General features: G+C 38.3%; 2 protein-coding genes across 4 annotated transcripts; both read right to left on the reverse strand.

Moving 5' to 3' along the window:
- Positions 1-1,218: 1,218 nt before the first annotated feature.
- LOC136944709 (urokinase plasminogen activator surface receptor-like) lies at positions 1,219-4,228 on the reverse strand. Of its 2 annotated transcripts, XM_067238579.1 has the most exons (5): positions 4,150-4,228; positions 3,355-3,471; positions 3,055-3,201; positions 1,997-2,107; positions 1,219-1,827 (listed from the first exon to the last, which is right to left on the reverse strand). In XM_067238579.1, exons 1-5 carry the CDS (start codon positions 4,193-4,195, stop codon positions 1,628-1,630), a joined length of 621 nt encoding a protein of 206 aa, XP_067094680.1. In that variant the 5' UTR covers positions 4,196-4,228; the 3' UTR covers positions 1,219-1,627. The 2 variants fall into 2 exon arrangements, with proteins under 2 accessions (XP_067094680.1, XP_067094681.1); XM_067238580.1 differs by lacking the exons at positions 3,055-3,201; positions 3,355-3,471 and having other exon boundaries at positions 1,222-1,827.
- A 3,032-nt stretch (positions 4,229-7,260) lies between these two features.
- On the reverse strand, positions 7,261-10,269 carry LOC136944721 (urokinase plasminogen activator surface receptor-like). 2 transcript variants are annotated; one of them, XM_067238600.1, is made up of 5 exons: positions 10,191-10,269; positions 9,396-9,512; positions 9,096-9,242; positions 8,038-8,148; positions 7,261-7,868 (listed from the first exon to the last, which is right to left on the reverse strand). In XM_067238600.1, the coding sequence occupies exons 1-5, from the start codon at positions 10,234-10,236 to the stop codon at positions 7,669-7,671; spliced, it is 621 nt and encodes a 206-aa protein (XP_067094701.1). In that variant the 5' UTR covers positions 10,237-10,269; the 3' UTR covers positions 7,261-7,668. The 2 variants fall into 2 exon arrangements, with proteins under 2 accessions (XP_067094701.1, XP_067094702.1); XM_067238601.1 differs by lacking the exons at positions 9,096-9,242; positions 9,396-9,512 and having other exon boundaries at positions 7,264-7,868.
- Positions 10,270-25,568: the final 15,299 nt, after the last annotated feature.

Here is a 25,568-nt window from a genome sequence, read left to right on the forward strand (position 1 = left end):
GGAAACCTCGGCAAGCTTGATCAACAGCGGAGAGTGCTGGACACGCTTCAATGGGAGAATACAGAAGACTGCAAAACCGAACAGTTCTGGATTGAAGTAAAAAATCACACGGATGCTGCCGGTGACAAGGACTTTGCTGAGCTTGGATCGTTTGCCCTCTCACTTCTGGCATTGCCATTCAGCAACGCAGCTGTGGAACGCACATTCTCGGATATGAATTTGATCAAGACCAAATTGCGCAATCGAATGAAAGACAGCCTTCTGGAGAACATCCTTCGCTTTCGGGCCTTCATGCAGAGGCATGGAATCTGCTGCCACCAGTTCGAGCCAACCAGAGAGATGCTGGCCTTGTTCAGTACAGACATGTATGACAAGGACCAAGAGGGCGAGGAGTCTCAAAGTGTCTAAACAAAAGACATCGGAAATTGTAAATAGTTCCATTTCAAGGAGTTTTTCTCTTTTTTTCTTTTTTATTGTAAGGCACCATCTACAAGTCAAACAGGTAAGCTGAAATGATTTTAATTCAGTAAATACATAGCATATTTACACATGTATGAACTATAAGTATATGATTAAAAAATAGTGAAGCAACATGATAAGGTGTTTCAGTTGAAATAAGGTATTGCATTAACTACAGTAAATGCATATGAAGTAAAAACAGTACATTCATGTTGTCTAGGCAGGGAGGAAGAGGGAAAAGTGAAGAGAAGCCTAAAGACAAAGCAACAGGTTAGTTTGTCAGTAAGTGAATTGGTCTACACGTTCACAGAGCTATATTTTATTCATGATAATATACTGTATCTAATTACAAAAGGCCATTTTAGGACCTAGGTGAAAGAACTGTTTAGGAAAACTGCTTTAAATGCTGGCATACTAAACATTTGGTATGATAGCAATGCTGTTGGACTTTAAAAGCAATGTATATGGTTTGGCAGGGGCATATTTTGAGTTCTGATATTGGGCTGGTTTTTGGGCTGGTTTTATTGGCCATTGGGCTGGTTTTGGGCTGGTTTTGATTGGCCATTGGGCTGGTTTTGTCACACAAACCTGGCAACCCTGATGCTAGACACAATATTTCTTTTGACAGACTGTTACATCATGTTAGAAACTCACACATCATCACACACATAGTTTTTTTTGTCAAGATATAAAAATTATATTCAGGGCAACACTAAAAATGTTCAGGGCTGTAGCCCCGGCAAAAATGGATGTGTATGATATAACAACATATTCTCATTGTCATTATTAAACAACTCAAAACAGTCACAAATTGGAGATCTAGGTACAGTACATAACGTGTTCAGATTGCTTCAGTATAGAACACTTTTTGTGGCTAGTCAGGTTATTGGGGAAGGGCGGAGAGAGAGAGGAGGCTGGGGTGTGTTGTGCATTCCAAAGATGGGTGTGGAGAACAAGACATGATGAACAAATCGAGTTCTGTAAAACACACAAAGAAATATCCCCTCGACACCACATTAAGTAAAAGGCACAAAACAAAGATGGCAAAGGGATGCGATCATGATGGGGAGGGGTGTTACAGGGCAGAGCAGATTGTGAGCACAGAGCACAGAGCAAAGCAGCAGAGAAAGATGGTTGGATGAGGTGAATCATCATTGGACTGTGCTTCTCAGTGGAAGAGGGCGACAGAGAGCAGGGGGGCCACCAGGAGCAGCAGGCTCGCGGCGAGGCTCCGCGCGTCGTTGCACAGGTTGCCTTCACAGCAGTCCAGCTTGAAGCTCATGCCTGGCAGTTGAGCTGACATGGACCCTGTACACAAGCTCTTGCTGGCACATCCCTTCATGGAAACCTTCTGGCCTGAGACCTCAGCTACAAGCACAAGAAGAAGCACTGTTATTCCCTCGGTTTACACACACCTGTGCTGTGCACAGACAAAAAAAATAATTCTGAACATTTGATGTATAGAACAACAAGCACTGTCATGAGTGGAATTTGAAATCTTTGGGAATAATAGAGAACCAATCATGTGAAACATTACTTGTAGTGGAGATACAGCTATTCTCGTCCCCCAGGCAGTTTAGAGGGTTGAGGCAATCCTGGCCGTTGCATGTGTAGCACTGTTTCCCATTTGGGGTATCACTGCTGGATTCTGTGTCGCAGAAAAAAAGAAGCACTGAAGTTACCATAGGCTATAGACATTGTATAACCAGGGGAGAGTTCTCATATTGCACGTTTACACGACAATCCTCTTACAACTGGCTCTGTAACTAATTGTCACTCCTAATGCCTAAACCTCACAGCCAATCAGAGGCAGAGTAGGGAGAGGTTTACAGATTGATCTTGCATCATCTAGTAGAACAATTTTAATACAAAAATTATATTTATTGGATGTGTGTTAGCTTTACAGTAAGGGATGCTTTTGACTTATAAAAAATAAAGTAAAAGTAGTTCAACACAGGTAATTGTAATGTTTCAATAAATCTCGGGCACAGTAAAATTGCTTTTATATCCTTTAGTAAATGTATATGTCTCGGTTACAATCATTTGCGTCTCATGCTAACACCGCCATATTTATTTCTGTTGTCACGCTGCTTCTGCAGTCTCAACACCACGAACCAAACTAAAGCGCCCTCTTGTGGACGAAATAAAACAATGTCTCCTTACAAACTGAGACATCACATGTGGAGATATTCCAACAATTATAACATCACATGTTATAAATCATGAACATTACAGTAATCTCGTTTGTTTAATAGTTGTTTATGATATAGGCTATGCTATATAAAAAATGTCTTCATGGTTAAAAGAACATGACATCGTTTACAAGAGCACAGATTCTACATTGACAAAGGCTCTTAATTGTGCTCTCAAAGTGCACCTGATTGATGCGGATAACTTTAAAATGTTATACATTTCCTTCCGGGGGAGCATGCCCCCAGAGGGTCGGCGGTTCGCCGTATCCTTCTCACCTTTTTTACCCCTGACCTGTTTGCATGCCTGATTATGAATATTTATAATAAATAATATCATTATTATAAAAAATACATATAGATTTTACATAAAAACTATAATATTGGTTTACACGGAAAGACTAACCTGGGACAGTCTGAGAGTTGCAGAGGTCTGTGGCGCAGCACTTGCTATTTAGCAATGTCCTTGAGATTCCGAAGTTAAGCGACCCTGTCAGGCACTCAGCAGGCGCAGCACAGCTCTTCGCCGTCATATCTACAATTTTTGACCCTCCTTGATAGTTATGGAAAACAATTACAGTCATTCAAAACAGGATTTCATTATGTCTGTAATGAATACAATTTGGCCAATAACCCGTATCTTGATAAAGCCAATATAGGCTACATCATAATAAAATTAAATAAGTTTCGCATTCAAATATCTGACCCGCGTAAGATGTGACCCTCATTGCTGCACATTGAGTGGAACTGGGACATGTCTTCTGGGTATCCACGCATGATCCTGATGCCCCGGGTACGCACTCGTAACAGTTGAGTGTGAAGGCTAAAATATGGGCGTATCAGAACAGGTTATTTCGATTATTAGAAACTGCAAATAAATTGACAATATGAATGTTGTAATGAGAATACAAAACAGAAGGCTTGCATCAATGATTCTAGTTGGATTAGGCTACTTTTATTTGGAAATCACATAACCAAAAGTTTTGTCTATTAATCTGCAGCCTTAGGTAGCCTAATATATTTTACATTACATTTACATTTATTTTTATGCATTTAGCAGACACTTTTATCCAAAGCGACTTCCAAGAGAGAGCTTTACAAAAGAGCATATGTTACTGATCATAACAACAAGATAGCCCCAAACATTGCGAGCAGCCAAAACATGAAGCATACATTGTGGAAAACCAAATAAGTGCCAAAGGGAAGAACCATAATAGCATGCAGTTAAACAAGTTACAATTGAACAACATGAAACTCCCCACAAGAGTGCAAGAGTGTACCTGTAGAAAAAACAATCAACAGTAAAATATTTCACAGCGAGTACAAGAATTTGAAACCGTTACAACTAGTCGCTCTGGATAAGAGCGTCTGCTAAATGACTAAATGTAACTAACCAGCAAGAGCAACAAGTCTCGAGTCATTGTAGCTGAAACTATACGAGTCATTTTAGCTGAAACTATGCAACCAGTCTAGGATAGGCTATAGTGTATTTGAGACTTACCTGTGGAAAACAGCGCACATCCAACGAAAAGTACGACAAAATGCATTGTGATGCAAATGGTGATCTATGAAAGTCCGACTGATGCTGGGCGGGTTGAGTTGAAGCTTATAAAGGTGTTTTCTGGGAGTGGTTTATTGCGGGGTAAAAACAAAATTCAAAGGAAAAAGAAACTTAACTGATTTCTGGGAAATGGATAGGCCTACCTATAGGTCATCGTCAACTGAAATGAAAGTAACATCAGTACATATAGACTGTCTTTACAGATTTTTTCAAATGCTTACACACATTTCTTTTACTTGTGCTCTTCTTTTCAAAACTTAACACACAAACCCAACAATTGCACAAACAAAATGCAAAATGCCTCGCTTCTCTTGCAAAATGAAGCACTGCAATCAAAGTATCACAAACACGTCTCAAAAGCAAACATTTGTCTCATGTTGCAAACACTTTTACCATTATATTAAATTTGGGGATATATCATATACACACAGTTATTCAAAACCTAAAGCTCTTTTTTCATGAGCTCTTATGTACATTTCTGTACAAGATTGAAAGTAAATGGCAGAGATGCTGAAAAATTCATGGTAAACACGAAAACAAGATTGAAACCAAGCTTATTTTTTTACTATAAGCATTTGTGGTTGTGAATACAGTATAACACAGTACAAAAGAAAAAGTGTAGTAGGACAGAAACAAAACCTAATTTTGAAAAAGGTGATTACGGAATGGTGTGTCTGTGTGTGCCATGAACTGTAGCATACAGTAATATATACTATTTTCTACAATATTGTCAGAATGTCTTCTTATAGTCACTGTACTGTTGCACGGTATGATACAGCAATCCTCCAGACTGTGACCAATCATGCAGTGCACTGCAGTCAATGCATTGTGATGCAAATGGTGATCTATGAAAGTCCGACTGATGCTGGGCGGGTTGAGTTGAAGCTTATAAAGGTGTTTTCTGGGAGTGGTTTATTGCGGGGTAAAAACAAAATTCAAAGGAAAAAGAAACTTAACTGATTTCTGGGAAATGGATAGGCCTACCTATAGGTCATCGTCAACTGAAATGAAAGTAACATCAGTACATATAGACTGTCTTTACAGATTTTTTCAAATGCTTACACACATTTCTTTTACTTGTGCTCTTCTTTTCAAAACTTAACACACAAACCCAACAATTGCACAAACAAAATGCAAAATGCCTCGCTTCTCTTGCAAAATGAAGCACTGCAATCAAAGTATCACAAACACGTCTCAAAAGCAAACATTTGTCTCATGTTGCAAACACTTTTACCATTATATTAAATTTGGGGATATATCATATACACACAGTTATTCAAAACCTAAAGCTCTTTTTTCATGAGCTCTTATGTACATTTCTGTACAAGATTGAAAGTAAATGGCAGAGATGCTGAAAAATTCATGGTAAACACGAAAACAAGATTGAAACCAAGCTTATTTTTTTACTATAAGCATTTGTGGTTGTGAATACAGTATAACACAGTACAAAAGAAAAAGTGTAGTAGGACAGAAACAAAACCTAATTTTGAAAAAGGTGATTACGGAATGGTGTGTCTGTGTGTGCCATGAACTGTAGCATACAGTAATATATACTATTTTCTACAATATTGTCAGAATGTCTTCTTATAGTCACTGTACTGTTGCACGGTATGATACAGCAATCCAACAGACTGTGACCAATCATGCAGTGCACTGCAGTCAATGGATGCATGGGTGCTAAAATATATGTTTGTGTATAGTATACCGTGTGTTGTGCTGATAGATATTATGTGTAAATTAGAACATGTGTATATTACAGTAGATTGTTACATACCTGTTATCTTTTCTACAGTAAAGGTTCAAATTATACCCACCACTGTAAATTGACTCAAATTAGGCTATTTATAGGCCTATTCTAAAGCCATGATTGGTTGGTGTTGAGTAAAGCAATGAGTTGTTTGCACATGTGAGGAGTTAGTGTAAGGCACTGATGAATTAGTGTGGCATTTTGATTGGTTGTGTTTCTAAAAGGAAATCAAGATGCTTCCCGTTAGAATGTTGTGTGTTACGTGGAGAATTGTGTGTTGTGTTTTGCAAAAAGTGTTTTATGAAATTGAAAACAGAGTCAAAGACCCAAAATGTGCGTATGGTTTTGCAGATTTAAGGTGTAGTTCTGGTGTTTGAGTGTCAGGTTTCAGAAATTGTGTGAAAAGTAAGGAATTTGTGTGTAAGCATTTGAAAAAAACTGTAATACCTTACATTTCGGTGGTCCCTGCGCGCAATTTGGTTTTTAGAAATGGTATAGCAGGCCTAATATAGGTTAGACTATACAGTATAATACAGTATATGTACAGTATGAAAAATATACAGTAGTCAATAACCAACTATAGCCTAGTGTAAGTATTGTGTTGCCAGTATTGTACAGTGCAGTACAGTAGGCTACTGAGCTAGTTTCAAATTGATGTGCTGCATGATTTGGTTTCATTTCTTCAGGTCGTGTATCAACATCGGGCGTATTTTAAGTTTTGATTAGATTATGATCACCTGCGAAAACTGTATTCTAGAAGCATACATGCGCTTTGCATTCTACTTTGCAGGGCCGGATTAACTAATTCTGGGCCCCTGGGCACAAAGGTATCATGGGCCCCTCCCACCCCTCCTCCTATTAACTCAACCACAGCTAGTTATATATGTAAAACTATGTCCGTTGCAAAATAATATTGATTGTTCAGTAGGCTACAGCAGCCAATGAAAAATGAACAGCACACAATCTATAAATGTAATTAAATTATACATAACAGCAGCGAGCATAATAGCATGTAGGCCTAATAATAAAAAAAGATGCCTCTTAAGTGGATTTTTTTGTAGGGCAAGTGGAAGATACATTTACCTGCTTTATTTACTTATATATACTCTTTTTATATGGCTCTGACTTAATGTAGCTTTTCAGGAAGTGTCCATGTGGTGCCGACATGCTGAAAAGTTACAAGGGAAAAAACAACTTTTTTCTCAATAACACATAGTTTTTTTTGTCAAGATATAAAAATTATATTCAGGGCAACACTAAAAATGTTCAGGGCTGTAGCCCCGGCAAAAATGGATGTGTATGATATAACAACATATTCTCATTGTCATTATTAAACAACTCAAAACAGTCACAAATTGGAGATCTAGGTACAGTACATAACGTGTTCAGATTGCTTCAGTATAGAACACTTTTTGTGGCTAGTCAGGTTATTGGGGAAGGGCGGAGAGAGAGAGGAGGCTGGGGTGTGTTGTGCATTCCAAAGATGGGTGTGGAGAACAAGACATGATGAACAAATCGAGTTCTGTAAAACACACAAAGAAATATCCCCTCGACACCACATTAAGTAAAAGGCACAAAACAAAGATGGCAAAGGGATGCGATCATGATGGGGAGGGGTGTTACAGGGCAGAGCAGATTGTGAGCACAGAGCACAGAGCAAAGCAGCAGAGAAAGATGGTTGGATGAGGTGAATCATCATTGGACTGTGCTTCTCAGTGGAAGAGGGCGACAGAGAGCAGGGGGGCCACCAGGAGCAGCAGGCTCGCGGCGAGGCTCCGCGCGTCGTTGCACAGGTTGCCTTCACAGCAGTCCAGCTTGAAGCTCATGCCTGGCAGTTGAGCTGACATGGACCCTGTACACAAGCTCTTGCTGGCACATCCCTTCAAGGAAACCTTCTGGCCTGAGACCTCAGCTACAAGCACAAGAAGAAGCACTGTTATTCCCTCGGTTTACACACACCTGTGCTGTGCACAGACAAAAAAAATAATTCTGAACATTTGATGTATAGAACAACAAGCACTGTCATGAGTGGAATTTGAAATCTTTGGGAATAATAGAGAACCAATCATGTGAAACATTACTTGTAGTGGAGATACAGCTATTCTCGTCCCCCAGGCAGTTTAGAGGGTTGAGGCAATCCTGGCCGTTGCATGTGTAGCACTGTTTCCCATTTGGGGTATCACTGCTGGATTCTGTGTCGCAGAAAAAAAGAAGCACTGAAGTTACCATAGGCTATAGACATTGTATAACCAGGGGAGAGTTCTCATATTGCACGTTTACACGACAATCCTCTTACAACTGGCTCTGTAACTAATTGTCACTCCTAATGCCTAAACCTCACAGCCAATCAGAGGCAGAGTAGGGAGAGGTTTACAGATTGATCTTGCATCATCTAGTAGAACAATTTTAATACAAAAATTATATTTATTGGATGTGTGTTAGCTTTACAGTAAGGGATGCTTTTGACTTATAAAAAATAAAGTAAAAGTAGTTCAACACAGGTAATTGTAATGTTTCAATAAATCTCGGGCACAGTAAAATTGCTTTTATATCCTTTAGTAAATGTATATGTCTCGGTTACAATCATTTGCGTCTCATGCTAACACCGCCATATTTATTTCTGTTGTCCCGCTGCTTCTGCAGTCTCAACACCACGAACCAAACTAAAGCGCCCTCTTGTGGACGAAATAAAACAATGTCTCCTTACAAACTGAGACATCACATGTGGAGATATTCCAACAATTATAACATCACATGTTATAAATCATGAACATTACAGTAATCTCGTTTGTTTAATAGTTGTTTATGATATAGGCTATGCTATATAAAAAATGTCTTCATGGTTAAAAGAACATGACATCGTTTACAAGAGCACAGATTCTACATTGACAAAGGCTCTTAATTGTGCTCTCAAAGTGCACCTGATTGATGCGGATAACTTTAAAATGTTATACATTTCCTTCCGGGGGAGCATGCCCCCAGAGGGTCGGCGGTTCGCCGTATCCTTCTCACCTTTTTTACCCCTGACCTGTTTGCATGCCTGATTATGAATATTTATAATAAATAATATCATTATTATAAAAAATACATATAGATTTTACATAAAAACTATAATATTGGTTTACACGGAAAGACTAACCTGGGACAGTCTGAGAGTTGCAGAGGTCTGTGGCGCAGCACTTGCTATTTAGCAATGTCCTTGAGATTCCGAAGTTAAGCGACCCTGTCAGGCACTCAGCAGGCGCAGCACAGCTCTTCGCCGTCATATCTACAATTTTTGACCCTCCTTGATAGTTATGGAAAACAATTACAGTCATTCAAAACAGGATTTCATTATGTCTGTAATGAATACAATTTGGCCAATAACCCGTATCTTGATAAAGCCAATATAGGCTACATCATAATAAAATTAAATAAGTTTCGCATTCAAATATCTGACCCGCGTAAGATGTGACCCTCATTGCTGCACATTGAGTGGAACTGGGACATGTCTTCTGGGTATCCACGCATGATCCTGATGCCCCGGGTACGCACTCGTAACAGTTGAGTGTGAAGGCTAAAATATGGGCGTATCAGAACAGGTTATTTCGATTATTAGAAACTGCAAATAAATTGACAATATGAATGTTGTAATGAGAATACAAAACAGAAGGCTTGCATCAATGATTCTAGTTGGATTAGGCTACTTTTATTTGGAAATCACATAACCAAAAGTTTTGTCTATTAATCTGCAGCCTTAGGTAGCCTAATATATTTTACATTACATTTACATTTATTTTTATGCATTTAGCAGACACTTTTATCCAAAGCGACTTCCAAGAGAGAGCTTTACAAAAGAGCATATGTTACTGATCATAACAACAAGATAGCCCCAAACATTGCGAGCAGCCAAAACATGAAGCATACATTGTGGAAAACCAAATAAGTGCCAAAGGGAAGAACCATAATAGCATGCAGTTAAACAAGTTACAATTGAACAACATGAAACTCCCCACAAGAGTGCAAGAGTGTACCTGTAGAAAAAACAATCAACAGTAAAATATTTCACAGCGAGTACAAGAATTTGAAACCGTTACAACTAGTCGCTCTGGATAAGAGCGTCTGCTAAATGACTAAATGTAACTAACCAGCAAGAGCAACAAGTCTCGAGTCATTGTAGCTGAAACTATACGAGTCATTTTAGCTGAAACTATGCAACCAGTCTAGGATAGGCTATAGTGTATTTGAGACTTACCTGTGGAAAACAGCGCACATCCAACGAAAAGTACGACAAAATGCATTGTGATGCAAATGGTGATCTATGAAAGTCCGACTGATGCTGGGCGGGTTGAGTTGAAGCTTATAAAGGTGTTTTCTGGGAGTGGTTTATTGCGGGGTAAAAACAAAATTCAAAGGAAAAAGAAACTTAACTGATTTCTGGGAAATGGATAGGCCTACCTATAGGTCATCGTCAACTGAAATGAAAGTAACATCAGTACATATAGACTGTCTTTACAGTTTTTTTCAAATGCTTACACACATTTCTTTTACTTGTGCTCTTCTTTTCAAAACTTAACACACAAACCCAACAATTGCACGAACAAAATGCAAAATGCCTCGCTTCTCTTGCAAAATGAAGCACTGCAATCAAAGTATCACAAACACGTCTCAAAAGCAAACATTTGTCTCATGTTGCAAACACTTTTACCATTATATTAAATTTGGGGATATATCATATACACACAGTTATTCAAAACCTAAAGCTCTTTTTTCATGAGCTCTTATGTACATTTCTGTACAAGATTGAAAGTAAATGGCAGAGATGCTGAAAAATTCATGGTAAACACGAAAACAAGATTGAAACCAAGCTTATTTTTTTACTATAAGCATTTGTGGTTGTGAATACAGTATAACACAGTACAAAAGAAAAAGTGTAGTAGGACAGAAACAAAACCTAATTTTGAAAAAGGTGATTACGGAATGGTGTGTCTGTGTGTGCCATGAACTGTAGCATACAGTAATATATACTATTTTCTACAATATTGTCAGAATGTCTTCTTATAGTCACTGTACTGTTGCACGGTATGATACAGCAATCCTCCAGACTGTGACCAATCATGCAGTGCACTGCAGTCAATGGATGCATGGGTGCTAAAATATATGTTTGTGTATAGTATACCGTGTGTTGTGCTGATAGATATTATGTGTAAATTAGAACATGTGTATATTACAGTAGATTGTTACATACCTGTTATCTTTTCTACAGTAAAGGTTCAAATTATACCCACCACTGTAAATTGACTCAAATTAGGCTATTTATAGGCCTATTCTAAAGCCATGATTGGTTGGTGTTGAGTAAAGCAATGAGTTGTTTGCACATGTGAGGAGTTAGTGTAAGGCACTGATGAATTAGTGTGGCATTTTGATTGGTTGTGTTTCTAAAAGGAAATCAAGATGCTTCCCGTTAGAATGTTGTGTGTTACGTGGAGAATTGTGTGTTGTGTTTTGCAAAAAGTGTTTTATGAAATTGAAAACAGAGTCAAAGACCCAAAATGTGCGTATGGTTTTGCAGATTTAAGGTGTAGTTCTGGTGTTTGAGTGTCAGGTTTCAGAAATTGTGTGAAAAGTAAGGAATTTGTGTGTAAGCATTTGAAAAAAACTGTAATACCTTACATTTCGGTGGTCCCTGCGCTCAATTTGGTTTTTAGAAATGGTATAGCAGGCCTAATATAGGTTAGACTATACAGTATAATACAGTATATGTACAGTATGAAAAATATACAGTAGTCAATAACCAACTATAGCCTAGTGTAAGTATTGTGTTGCCAGTATTGTACAGTGCAGTACAGTAGGCTACTGAGCTAGTTTCAAATTGATGTGCTGCATGATTTGGTTTCATTTCTTCAGGTCGTGTATCAACATCGGGCGTATTTTAAGTTTTGATTAGATTATGATCACCTGCGAAAACTGTATTCTAGAAGCATACATGCGCTTTGCATTCTACTTTGCAGGGCCGGATTAACTAATTCTGGGCCCCTGGGCACAAAGGTATCATGGGCCCCTCCCACCCCTCCTCCTATTAACTCAACCACAGCTAGTTATATATGTAAAACTATGTCCGTTGCAAAATAATATTGATTGTTCAGTAGGCTACAGCAGCCAATGAAAAATGAACAGCACACAATCTATAAATGTAATTAAATTATACATAACAGCAGCGAGCATAATAGCATGTAGGCCTAATAATAAAAAAAGATGCCTCTTAAGTGGATTTTTTTGTAGGGCAAGTGGAAGATACATTTACCTGCTTTATTTACTTATATATACTCTTTTTATATGGCTCTGACTTAATGTAGCTTTTCAGGAAGTGTCCATGTGGTGCCGACATGCTGAAAAGTTACAAGGGAAAAAACAACTTTTTTCTCAATAGAACGTTCAGATTCCAATGCATTCCTATGGGATTTTCATCTACATGACTTCAACTTGATTTTTCTCAAAATGTTTATGTTGTAACATTGACTAAACATACCTTATTTTGAAGAAAACAACCTAAACTTTTGTTTAAGATATGTCTCCCAGTGGTGCCCTAGCCAAAGCAGCAAAAACTATAAACAGTATTTTCATACACTTTCTCTATGTTTATTGCAACCAACATTTGATAGCATTAAGGTGTAAGTGTCTACGTGCTAACTGGCATAGTTGTTTTTCATTTATTGCTAGTAGTCGCTAGTTATTGAACTAAGAAAAGGACGTGGACCTGAAAATTCCGGTGCCATATTTTCAGGCGGCGTTCTCAGCTAATAACCCTGTTTTCTGAACGTTCGATTCAATGCGTTTACTACCTGCGTTCCAGGATAATTTGACAGTGGTTACCCAGTATCACATAATTTCGTGAAACAGTCACGAAAAAGAATCTAATATTTCGTGACACGTTCACGTAATTGGCACTTTTTTTGTGACTATGCCACGGTTTTTCAACCAGTGCATTTCAATGGAGAGAATATTTCGTTACCTCGGCACGTTTTAATTACCCAATTGATTTCAATGGAGCAACACAATGGTGAAATGTTTTCGTGTTCATTTAAGGTTTTGTTCTAATTTTTAAGCGATAAAAAACGAGTTCATAATATAACTTGCCTTGTTCTTTTTTAAGAGGTAGGCTATAGAACATTTATTAGAATAATATTAATCAATAGTCATTCATAATGGAACGAGACAGGGCCGGATCCAGGGGGCGGGGGGGGGGGGGGGGGGGGGGGCTAATATGAAAGGAATTCTTTCAACCAATCTTTTTAAAAGATTCCTCAGTGATTGTCTGGTTGATAATGGGCAACGTAGGTAGCGAAATTTTGGGGCATTCATTTGAGCGCAAAATAGTTTTTTTTTAGCTCTATGTAAAATAAACCGCCGCCGTTTTCCAATTGGTAAAACCTTGTCTAGTGAAGCTGATTCTTTTTAGTGAAGGTGTTTATCATTTATGGCTCCAAATTGTCGACAGGGGAAGCAGAAACATGCATGTAGCTTGGCTGAGTTGTCTAACCAAGTTTGAGAGCGATGCCCTAGGACCTTGGCTAAAAATGCGCACGGGGTACGTTTGCAGAACAGGCTGCATTGGATTGCTGTCATTCAAACCATGCTCGCCTTCACCCACAGGCAGCAGCGGTAATGTTGGTACCGAGAGACAGGGAAGTGCTTCCACTAGGACCAGCACGCTCTGCCTGCTCTGGAATAGGAGTTTAATATCCCTTGTCGCAGGGGCTGCAAACTATTTTGCGCTCAAATGAATGCCCAAAAATTTCGCTACCTACGTTGCCCATTATCAACCAGACAATCACTGGGGAATCTTGGCAGAAATCTGGGGGGGCGCAGCCCACCCCAGCCCCCCCCCCCCCCCCCCGCCCCCTGGATCCGGCCCTGTCTCGTTCCATTATGAATGACATAGGTGACATCTTCTATCTTTCCTCGGTCATTGCTTAAGTCCTTTCTTGGTTATAAATAGGAAGATCGGTTGAATACGGGTGGTAAAGGATACGTAAAAGCACGGATCAGTGGTTAAGTAGTAGGCTTTAATAGGTTAGGGTATTATTCTAATAAATGTTCTATAGTCTACCTCTTAAAAAAGAACAAGGCAAGTTATATTATGAACTCGTTTTTTATCACTTACAAATTAGAACAAAACCTTAAATGAACACGAAAACATTTCACCATTGTGTTGCTCCATTGAAATCAATTGGGTAATTAAAACGTGCCCGAGGTAACGAAATATTCTCTCCATTGAAATGCACTGGTTGAAAAAACGTGGCATAGTCACGAAAAAAGTGCCAATTACTTGAACGTGTCACGAAATATTAGATTATTTTTCGTGACTGTTTCACGAAATTATGTGATACTCGGTAACCACTGTCAAATTATCCTGGAACGCAGGTAGTAAACGCATTGAATCGAACGTTCAGAAAACAGGGTTATTAGCTGTGAACGCCGCCTGAAAATATGGCACCGGAATTTTCAGGTCCACGTCCTTTTCTTAGTTCAATAACTAGCGACTACAAGCAATAAATGAAAAACAACTATGCCAGTTAGCACGTAGACACTTACACCTTAATGCTATCAAATGTTGGTTGCAATAAACATAGAGAAAGTGTATGAAAATACTGTTTATAGTTTTTGCTGCTTTGGCTAGGACACCACTGGGAGACATATCTTAAACTAAAGTTTAGGTTGTTTTCTTCAAAATAAGGTATGTTTAGTCAATGTTAAAACATGAACATTTTGAGAAAAATCAAGTTGAAGTCATGTAGATGAAAATCCCATAGGAATGCATTGGAATCTGAACGTTCTATTGAGAAAAAAGTTGTTTTTTCCCTTGTAACTTTTCAGCATGTCGGCACCACATGGACACTTCCTGAAAAGCTACATTAAGTCAGAGCCATATAAAAAGAGTATATATAAGTAAATAAAGCAGGTAAATGTATCTTCCACTTGCCCTACAAAAAAATCCACTTAAGAGGCATCTTTTTTTATTATTAGGCCTACATGCTATTATGCTCACTGCTGTTATGTATAATTTAATTACATTTATAGATTGTGTGCTGTTCATTTTTCATTGGCTGCTGTAGCCTACTGAACAATCAATATTATTTTGCAACGGACATAGTTTTACATATATAACTAGCTGTGGTTGAGTTAATAGGAGGAGGGGTGGGAGGGGCCCATGATGCCTTCGTGCCCAGGGGCCCAGAATTAGTTAATCCGGCCCTGCAAAGTAGAATGCAAAGCATTTGCAAATGCTGTATGCTTCTAGCATACAGTTTTTGCAGGTGATCATAATCTAATCAAAACTTAAAATACGCCCGATGTTGATACACGACCTGAAGAAATGAAACCAAATCATGCAGCACATCAATTTGAAACTAGCTCAGTAGCCTACTGTACTGCACTGTACAATACTGGCAACACAATACTTACACTAGGCTATAGTTGGTTATTGACTACTGTATATTTTTCATACTGTACATATACTGTATTATACTGTATAGTCTAACCTATATTAGGCCTGCTATACCATTTCTAAAAACCAAATTGCATGCAGGGACCACCGAAATGTAAGATATTACAGTTTTTTTCAAATGCTTACACACAAATTCCTTACTTTTCACACAATTTCTGAAACCTGACACTCAAACACCAGAACCACACCTCAAATCTGCAAAACCATACGCACATTTTGGGCCTTTGACTCAGTTTTCAATTTCATAAAACACTTTTTGCAAAACACAACACACAATTCTCCACGTAACACACAACATTCTAACAGGAAGCATCTTGATCATCGGGACTTTCCGAAATGAGAATAGGTAAGAAATCTACTCTCACTACAAAATTGCAGTAGGCCTACTGCATATCAATACAGTACTCAATGAGTACAGTAGTAAAGTATTGCCTGTGGACTGTTCTGTAGGACTGTAAAAATAAAGTATGTTTCAAGTATTTGGAAAATGTATTCCTACTTTGTATTCCTACACAGTATTTACAGTATTTTACTGTATGTTTGGCAGAACTGAAAGATTACCAACACAAGGTGGTCGGGAACGTCTTCTGTCTCCTGAACAGGAAACTGAAATCATGAACATGGTCCTAGAAAATAACGCCATAACATTACGGCAAATACAAAGAAAAATCATAATAATGTAACTGTATACACTATACAGTAAATTATTCTGTTGTTTTGTATGTAAACCGCTGCATGTGCAACTTTGTGTTGGTTGGGATGTACATTGTGTACATATATGTAAAATATATTTGTTACCGTGTATTTCTGTGTTCTGAGTATAAAAACAATATTCTCAAATATTTTACAACACACTTATGTATGTACTGTCTGTAGTAAATGCAACACTGAACAAAAAAAGGCCTAACTCACTATGATGAATGAAGAAGTGTTTTCCATTCATCATAGTGTTTTACATTGAGCACATCAGTGTTCAAATGGTTCTTATAAATGTCTATTCATATGATGGTTTGTGTTTGTCATTTGAAAACAAAATACCATTTTGAGATTAAATAACATTGTTTTGAATGTTAAGTTTAATTTTGCAGGAGAAGTGAGGGGTTTTGCCCATTGTGTGTGTGTGTTTCTTTTATTTGTGTGTAGAGTTCTGAGAGTATGAGGTATGCATTCAGAAAATGTGTGTAACCAATCGAGAAAAACTGTAAATCCCACTACTTAACCACTGATCCGTGGTTACATGTTGAAGCTATGAAAAAGCTATGAAAAAGTCTGTTAGTGCTTTCAGTAATATGCTTTTTTTTCAAACAATCTTTTTAAAAGATTCCCCAGTGATTGTCTGGTTGATAATGGGCAACGTAGGTAGCGAAGTTTTTGGGCATTCATTTGAGCGCAAAATAGTTTTTTTGAGCTCTATGTAAAATAAACCGCCGCCGTTTTCCAATTGGTAAAAACCTTGTCTAGTGAAGGTGATTATTTTTAGTGAAGGTGTTTATCATTTCTGGCTCCAAATTGTCGACAGGGGAAGCAGAAATATGCATGTAGCTTGGCTGAGTTGTCTAACCAAGTTTGAGAGCGATGCCCTAGGACCTTGGCTGAAAATGCGCATGGGGTACGTTTGCAGAACAGGCTGCATTGGATTGCTGTCATTCAAACCATGCTCGCCTTCACCCACAGGCAGCAGCGGTAATGTTGGTACCGAGAGACAGGGAAGTGCTTCCACTAGGACCAGCACGCTCTGCCTGCTCTGGAGTAGGAGTTTAATATCCCTTGTCGCAGGGGCTGCAAACTATTTTGCGCTCAAATGAATGCCCAAAAATTTCGCTACCTACGTTGCCCATTATCAACCAGACAATCACTGGGGAATCTTGGCAGAAATCTGGGGGGGGGCGCAGCCCACCCCAGCCCCCCCCCCCCCCCCGCCCCCTGGATCCGGCCCTGTCTCGTTCCATTATGAATGACATAGGTGACATCTTCTATCTTTCCTCGGTCATTGCTTAAGTCCTTTCTTGGTTATAAATAGGAAGATCGGTTGAATACGGGTGGTAAAGGATACGTAAAAGCACGGATCAGTGGTTAAGTAGTAGGCTTTAATAGGTTAGGGTATTATTCTAATAAATGTTCTATAGTCTACCTCTTAAAAAAGAACAAGGCAAGTTATATTATGAACTCGTTTTTTATCACTTACAAATTAGAACAAAACCTTAAATGAACACGAAAACATTTCACCATTGTGTTGCTCCATTGAAATCAATTGTGTAATTAAAACGTGCCCGAGGTAACGAAATATTCTCTCCATTGAAATGCACTGGTTGAAAAAACGTGGCATAGTCACGAAAAAAGTGCCAATTACTTGAACGTGTCACGAAATATTAGATTATTTTTCGTGACTGTTTCACGAAATTATGTGATACTCGGTAACCACTGTCAAATTATCCTGGAACGCAGGTAGTAAACGCATTGAATCGAACGTTCAGAAAACAGGGTTATTAGCTGAGAACGCCGCCTGAAAATATGGCACCGGAATTTTCAGGTCCACGTCCTTTTCTTAGTTCAATAACTAGCGACTACAAGCAATAAATGAAAAACAACTATGCCAGTTAGCACGTAGACACTTACACCTTAATGCTATCAAATGTTGGTTGCAATAAACATAGAGAAAGTGTATGAAAATACTGTTTATAGTTTTTGCTGCTTTGGCTAGGACACCACTGGGAGACATATCTTAAACTAAAGTTTAGGTTGTTTTCTTCAAAATAAGGTATGTTTAGTCAATGTTAAAACATGAACATTTTGAGAAAAATCAAGTTGAAGTCATGTAGATGAAAATCCCATAGGAATGCATTGGAATCTGAACGTTCTATTGAGAAAAAAGTTGTTTTTTCCCTTGTAACTTTTCAGCATGTCGGCACCACATGGACACTTCCTGAAAAGCTACATTAAGTCAGAGCCATATAAAAAGAGTATATATAAGTAAATAAAGCAGGTAAATGTATCTTCCACTTGCCCTACAAAAAAATCCACTTAAGAGGCATCTTTTTTTATTATTAGGCCTACATGCTATTATGCTCACTGCTGTTATGTATAATTTAATTACATTTATAGATTGTGTGCTGTTCATTTTTCATTGGCTGCTGTAGCCTACTGAACAATCAATATTATTTTGCAACGGACATAGTTTTACATATATAACTAGCTGTGGTTGAGTTAATAGGAGGAGGGGTGGGAGGGGCCCATGATGCCTTCGTGCCCAGGGGCCCAGAATTAGTTAATCCGGCCCTGCAAAGTAGAATGCAAAGCAATTGCAAATGCTGTATGCTTCTAGCATACAGTTTTTGCAGGTGATCATAATCTAATCAAAACTTAAAATACGCCCGATGTTGATACACGACCTGAAGAAATGAAACCAAATCATGCAGCACATCAATTTGAAACTAGCTCAGTAGCCTACTGTACTGCACTGTACAATACTGGCAACACAATACTTACACTAGGCTATAGTTGGTTATTGACTACTGTATATTTTTCATACTGTACATATACTGTATTATACTGTATAGTCTAACCTATATTAGGCCTGCTATACCATTTCTAAAAACCAAATTGCATGCAGGGACCACCGAAATGTAAGATATTACAGTTTTTTTCAAATGCTTACACACAAATTCCTTACTTTTCACACAATTTCTGAAACCTGACACTCAAACACCAGAACCACACCTCAAATCTGCAAAACCATACGCACATTTTGGGCCTTTGACTCAGTTTTCAATTTCATAAAACACTTTTTGCAAAACACAACACACAATTCTCCACGTAACACACAACATTCTAACAGGAAGCATCTTGATCATCGGGACTTTCCGAAATGAGAATAGGTAAGAAATCTACTCTCACTACAAAATTGCAGTAGGCCTACTGCATATCAATACAGTACTCAATGAGTACAGTAGTAAAGTATTGCCTGTGGACTGTTCTGTAGGACTGTAAAAATAAAGTATGTTTCAAGTATTTGGAAAATGTATTCCTACTTTGTATTCCTACACAGTATTTACAGTATTTTACTGTATGTTTGGCAGAACTGAAAGATTACCAACACAAGGTGGTCGGGAACGTCTTCTGTCTCCTGAACAGGAAACTGAAATCATGAACATGGTCCTAGAAAATAACGCCATAACATTACGGCAAATACAAAGAAAAATCATAATAATGTAACTGTATACACTATACAGTAAATTATTCTGTTGTTTTGTATGTAAACCGCTGCATGTGCAACTTTGTGTTGGTTGGGATGTACATTGTGTACATATATGTAAAATATATTTGTTACCGTGTATTTCTGTGTTCTGAGTATAAAAACAATATTCTCAAATATTTTACAACACACTTATGTATGTACTGTCTGTAGTAAATGCAACACTGAACAAAAAAAGGCCTAACTCACTATGATGAATGAAGAAGTGTTTTCCATTCATCATAGTGTTTTACATTGAGCACATCAGTGTTCAAATGGTTCTTATAAATGTCTATTCATATGATGGTTTGTGTTTGTCATTTGAAAACAAAATACCATTTTGAGATTAAATAACATTGTTTTGAATGTTAAGTTTAATTTTGCAGGAGAAGTGAGGGGTTTTGCCCATTGTGTGTGTGTGTTTCTTTTATTTGTGTGTAGAGTTCTGAGAGTATGAGGTATGCATTCAGAAAATGTGTGTAACCAATCGAGAAAAACTGTAAATCCCACTACTTAACCACTGATCCGTGGTTACATGTTGAAGCTATGAAAAAGCTATGAAAAAGTCTGTTAGTGCTTTCAGTAATATGCTTTTTTTTCAAACAATCTTTTTAAAAGATTCCCCAGTGATTGTCTGGTTGATAATGGGCAACGTAGGTAGCGAAGTTTTTGGGCATTCATTTGAGCGCAAAATAGTTTTTTTGAGCTCTATGTAAAATAAACCGCCGCCGTTTTCCAATTGGTAAAAACCTTGTCTAGTGAAGGTGATTATTTTTAGTGAAGGTGTTTATCATTTCTGGCTCCAAATTGTCGACAGGGGAAGCAGAAATATGCATGTAGCTTGGCTGAGTTGTCTAACCAAGTTTGAGAGCGATGCCCTAGGACCTTGGCTGAAAATGCGCATGGGGTACGTTTGCAGAACAGGCTGCATTGGATTGCTGTCATTCAAACCATGCTCGCCTTCACCCACAGGCAGCAGCGGTAATGTTGGTACCGAGAGACAGGGAAGTGCTTCCACTAGGACCAGCACGCTCTGCCTGCTCTGGAGTAGGAGTTTAATATCCCTTGTCGCAGGGGCTGCAAACTATTTTGCGCTCAAATGAATGCCCAAAAATTTCGCTACCTACGTTGCCCATTATCAACCAGACAATCACTGGGGAATCTTGGCAGAAATCTGGGGGGGGGCGCAGCCCACCCCAGCCCCCCCCCCCCCCCCCCCCGCCCCCTGGATCCGGCCCTGTCTCGTTCCATTATGAATGACATAGGTGACATCTTCTATCTTTCCTCGGTCATTGCTTAAGTCCTTTCTTGGTTATAAATAGGAAGATCGGTTGAATACGGGTGGTAAAGGATACGTAAAAGCACGGATCAGTGGTTAAGTAGTAGGCTTTAATAGGTTAGGGTATTATTCTAATAAATGTTCTATAGTCTACCTCTTAAAAAAGAACAAGGCAAGTTATATTATGAACTCGTTTTTTATCACTTACAAATTAGAACAAAACCTTAAATGAACACGAAAACATTTCACCATTGTGTTGCTCCATTGAAATCAATTGGGTAATTAAAACGTGCCCGAGGTAACGAAATATTCTCTCCATTGAAATGCACTGGTTGAAAAAACGTGGCATAGTCACGAAAACAGTGCCAATTACGTGAACGTGTCACGAAATATTAGATTATTTTTCTTGACTGTTTCACGAAATTATGTGATACTCGGTAACCACTGTCAAATTATCCTGGAACGCAGGTAGTAAACGCATTGAATCGAACGTTCAGAAAACAGGGTTATTAGCTGAGAACGCCGCCTGAAAATATGGCACCGGAATTTTCAGGTCCACGTCCTTTTCTTAGTTCAATAACTAGCGACTACTAGCAATACATGAAAAACAACTATGCCAGTTAGCACGTAGACACTTACACCTTAATGCTATCAAATGTTGGTTGCAATAAAAATTGAGAAAGTGTATGAAAATATTGTTTATAGTTTTTGCTGCTTTGGCTAGGGCACCACTGGGAGACATATCTTAAACTAAAGTTTAGGTTGTTTTCTTCAAAATAAGGTATGTTTAGTCAATGTTACAACATAAACATTTTGAGAAAAATCAAGTTGAAGTCAAATCCACTTAAGAGGCATCTTTTTTTATTATTAGGCCTACATGCTATTATGCTCGCTGCTGGTTTGTATAATTTAATTACATTTATAGATTGTGTGCTGTTCATTTTTCATTGGCTGCTTTAGCCTACTGAACAATCAATATTATTTTGCAACGGACATAGTTTTACATTTTTAACTAGCTGTGGTTGAGTTAATAGGAGGAGGGGTGGGAGGGGCCCATGATGCCTTCGTGCCCAGGGGCCCAGAATTAGTTAATCCGGCCCTGCAAAGTAGAATGCAAAGCATTTGCAAATGCTGTATGCTTCTAGCATACAGTTTTCGCAGGTGATCATAATCTAATCAAAACTTAAAATACGCCCGATGTTGATACACGACCTGAAGAAATGAAACCAAATCATGCAGCACATCAATTTGAAACTAGCTCAGTAGCCTACTGTACTGCACTGTACAATACTGGCAACACAATACTTACACTAGGCTATAGTTGGTTATAGACTACTGTATATTTTTCATACTGTATATTGTATTATACTGTATAGTCTAACCTATATTAGGCCTGCTATACCATTTCTAAAAACCAAATTGCGTGCAGGGATCACCGAAATGTAAGGTATTACAGTTTTTTTCTAATGCTTACACACAAATTCCTTACTTTTCACACAATTTCTGAAACCTGACACTCAAACACCAGAACCACACCTCAAATCTGCAAAACCATACGCACATTTTGGGCCTTTGACTCAGTTTTCAATTTCATAAAACACTTTTTGCAAAACACAACACACAATTCTCCACGTAACACACAACATTCTAACGGGAAGCATCTTGATTGACTAACTCCTCACATGTGCAAACACTCATTGCTTTACTCAACACCAACCAATCATAGCTTTAGAATAGGCCTATAAATAGCCTAATTTGAGTCAATTTACAGTGGTGGGTATAATTTGAACCTTTACTGTAGAAAAGATAACAGGTATGTAACAATCTACTGTAATATACACATGTTCTAATGTACACATAATATCTATCAGCACAACACACGGTATACTATACACAAACATATATTTTAGCGTCCCTAATAAATCATTAAATGCTAAAACGAGGGATCTGAATTTGGTTCTTCAGCTATCCCTAGACTATGTTGCCTCACTCAAACCAAGGATATGGTATTCAGAGGAAACCCGCACTCTCAAGAGGTCCACTAGAAAACTAGAACATAAGTGGCGTACCACTAAGTTGGAGGTTTTCCGCCTGGCCTGGAAGGACAGCCAAATGGAGTACAAGCAAGTCCTCATCAGGTCCAGATCTGAATATTTCTCTAAGTTTATTAGTAAGAACAAACACAACACTAAGTTCCTATTTGATACTGTTGCAAAACGCACTAAGAAAAGTACACTCTGTGTTAGTTCAGATCTCTCTCCCAATGATTTCTTAGACTTCTTTGACTAAAACATCTATGCAATAAGGGACAAACTACAGACTAGTCCTGGAGGAGTCGCCATCAACACTGAACTTTCCTCTATACCAAGCATGCTGCATGTTGAGGCTCTCACTCACTTTAACCCTATTTCTATGGAAGCGTTCATCGAGCTGATTGACTCCTCGAAACCCACTAGCTGCCTTCTCGATCCCCTCCCTGCCAAACTCTGTAGGGAACTTCTCCATATTATTGGACCACCCATGCTTAGTATTATTAATGAATCTATTGTAACTGGCCAAGTCCCCAACAATTTATTTATTACAAGCTATTACAGTTTTTCTCAATTGTTTACACACAAATACTGGTACTTGAGACACAATGACCACAACATGTAACTCATGCACCAACCCCATGAACCAATTCTGCTAAACTACAAGCACAATTTCTGCTTTACACTCAAATTGCAGTTCTAAAACACACTTTTTTCAAAACACTCACTTTTCATGAAGAAAATCTTTTGTTTTCACAAGGAACACACTGCCATTTAAATACGCACACTGACTCATCGCATGGACAAACACCTGTCACACAGTTTTACAATTAGCAATAAGAGCTTTAGCATAAAAGGGCAACAGGTGACCTCTTCTGTTTTTGAGCAATGGATGCCAACATTGGAAACAGAGGCAGAGGAGTGAGAGTAAGAGGAGGAGGACGGGGAGGACGAGGATGAGGAAGGCCAAGGACCATAATCTCTGAGGAGATCTGAGCCGCTTTGGTTGACCATGTAGTAAACCATGGTCTAACAATGAGGGAGGCTGGGCAAAGAGTACAGCCAAATTTGAGCAGGTACACTGTAGCCTACTGCATATCAATACAGTACTCAATGAATACAGTAGTACAGTATTGCCTGTGGACTGTTCTTTAGGACTGTAAAAATAAAGTATGTTTCAAGTATTTGGAAAATGTATTCCTACTTTGTATTCCTACACAGTATTTACAGTATTTTACTATTTGTTTGGCAGAACTGAAAGATTACCAACACAAGGTGGTCGGGAACGTCTTCTGTCTCCCGAACAGGAAACTGAAATTATGAACATGGTCCTATACAGTAAATTATTCTGTTGTTTTGTATGTAGACCATTGTATGTGCAACTTTGTGTTGGTTGGGATGTACACTGTGTACATTGTTTTTCTGGGAAAAATACGTAAAATATATTTGTTACCGTGTATTTCTGTGTTCTGAGTATAAAAAAATATTATCAAATATTTTACAACACACTTCTGTATGTACTGTCTGTAGTAAATGTAACACAGAACAAAAAAAGGCCTAACTCACTATGATGAATGAAGAAGTGTTTTTCATTCATCATAGTGTTTTACATTGAGCACATCAGTGTTCAAATGGTTCTTATAAATGTCTATTCATATGATGGTTTGTGTTTGTCATTTGAAAACGAAATACCATTTTGAGATTAAATAACATTGTTTTGAATGTTAAGTTAAATTTTGCAGGAGAAGTGAGGGGTTTTGCCCATTGTGTTTGTGTTTTTTTGATTTGTGTGTAGAGTTCTGAGAGTATGAGGTATGCATTCAGAAAATGTGTGTAACCAATCGAGAAAAACTGTAAAAAAAACAAACCTGGATCCAGGTTGTCTTAGCAACTACAGGCCAATTTCAAATTAGCCATTTCTCTCCAAAATTTTAGAAAAGGCTCTGGCACAACAGCTCACTGAGCACCTCTCCTCAAATCAGCTTTATGAACCTCTCCAGTATGGATTTCGTCTCCACCACAGCACTGAAACTGCATTAGCCAAGGTAGTCAATGATCTATTATTAGCCTCTGATGCGGGCTCTATCTCTGTCCTGGTTCTTCTAGACCTAAGTGCAGCTTTTGACACTGTGGATCATGAGATTCTCCTGGAACGTATGGAGAACTATGTTGGGATTTCTGGTATGTCACTTAAGTGGTTTAGATCGTATCTATCTGATAGATCACAATATGTCCACTATTGAGTACCGCAGGGTTCAGTTCTAGGCCCTCTGTTATTTTCACTCTATATGTTGCCTTTAGGAAACATAATTAGAAGCTCTGGGGTAAATTTTCACTGTTATGCAGATGATACTCAGCTATATATGTCTATAAAGTCTGGAGAATTTCCACATGCTATGGAAAAATGTGTTTCTGGGTTAAGAACTTGGATGACTGCAAATTTCCTTCTTCTTAATTCGGAAAACCGAGGTTCAAACTTTCGGTCCTAAAAAATACAGAAATAATTTATCCAATCTTAGACCTAGACGGCGTCAAAGTCTCTCAAAGCCAGCTGGTAAAAAAATTAGGAGTCACAATGGACCCAG

Source organism: Osmerus mordax, chromosome 6 (assembly GCF_038355195.1).
Source record: "Osmerus mordax isolate fOsmMor3 chromosome 6, fOsmMor3.pri, whole genome shotgun sequence".
NCBI lineage: Eukaryota > Metazoa > Chordata > Actinopteri > Osmeriformes > Osmeridae > Osmerus > Osmerus mordax.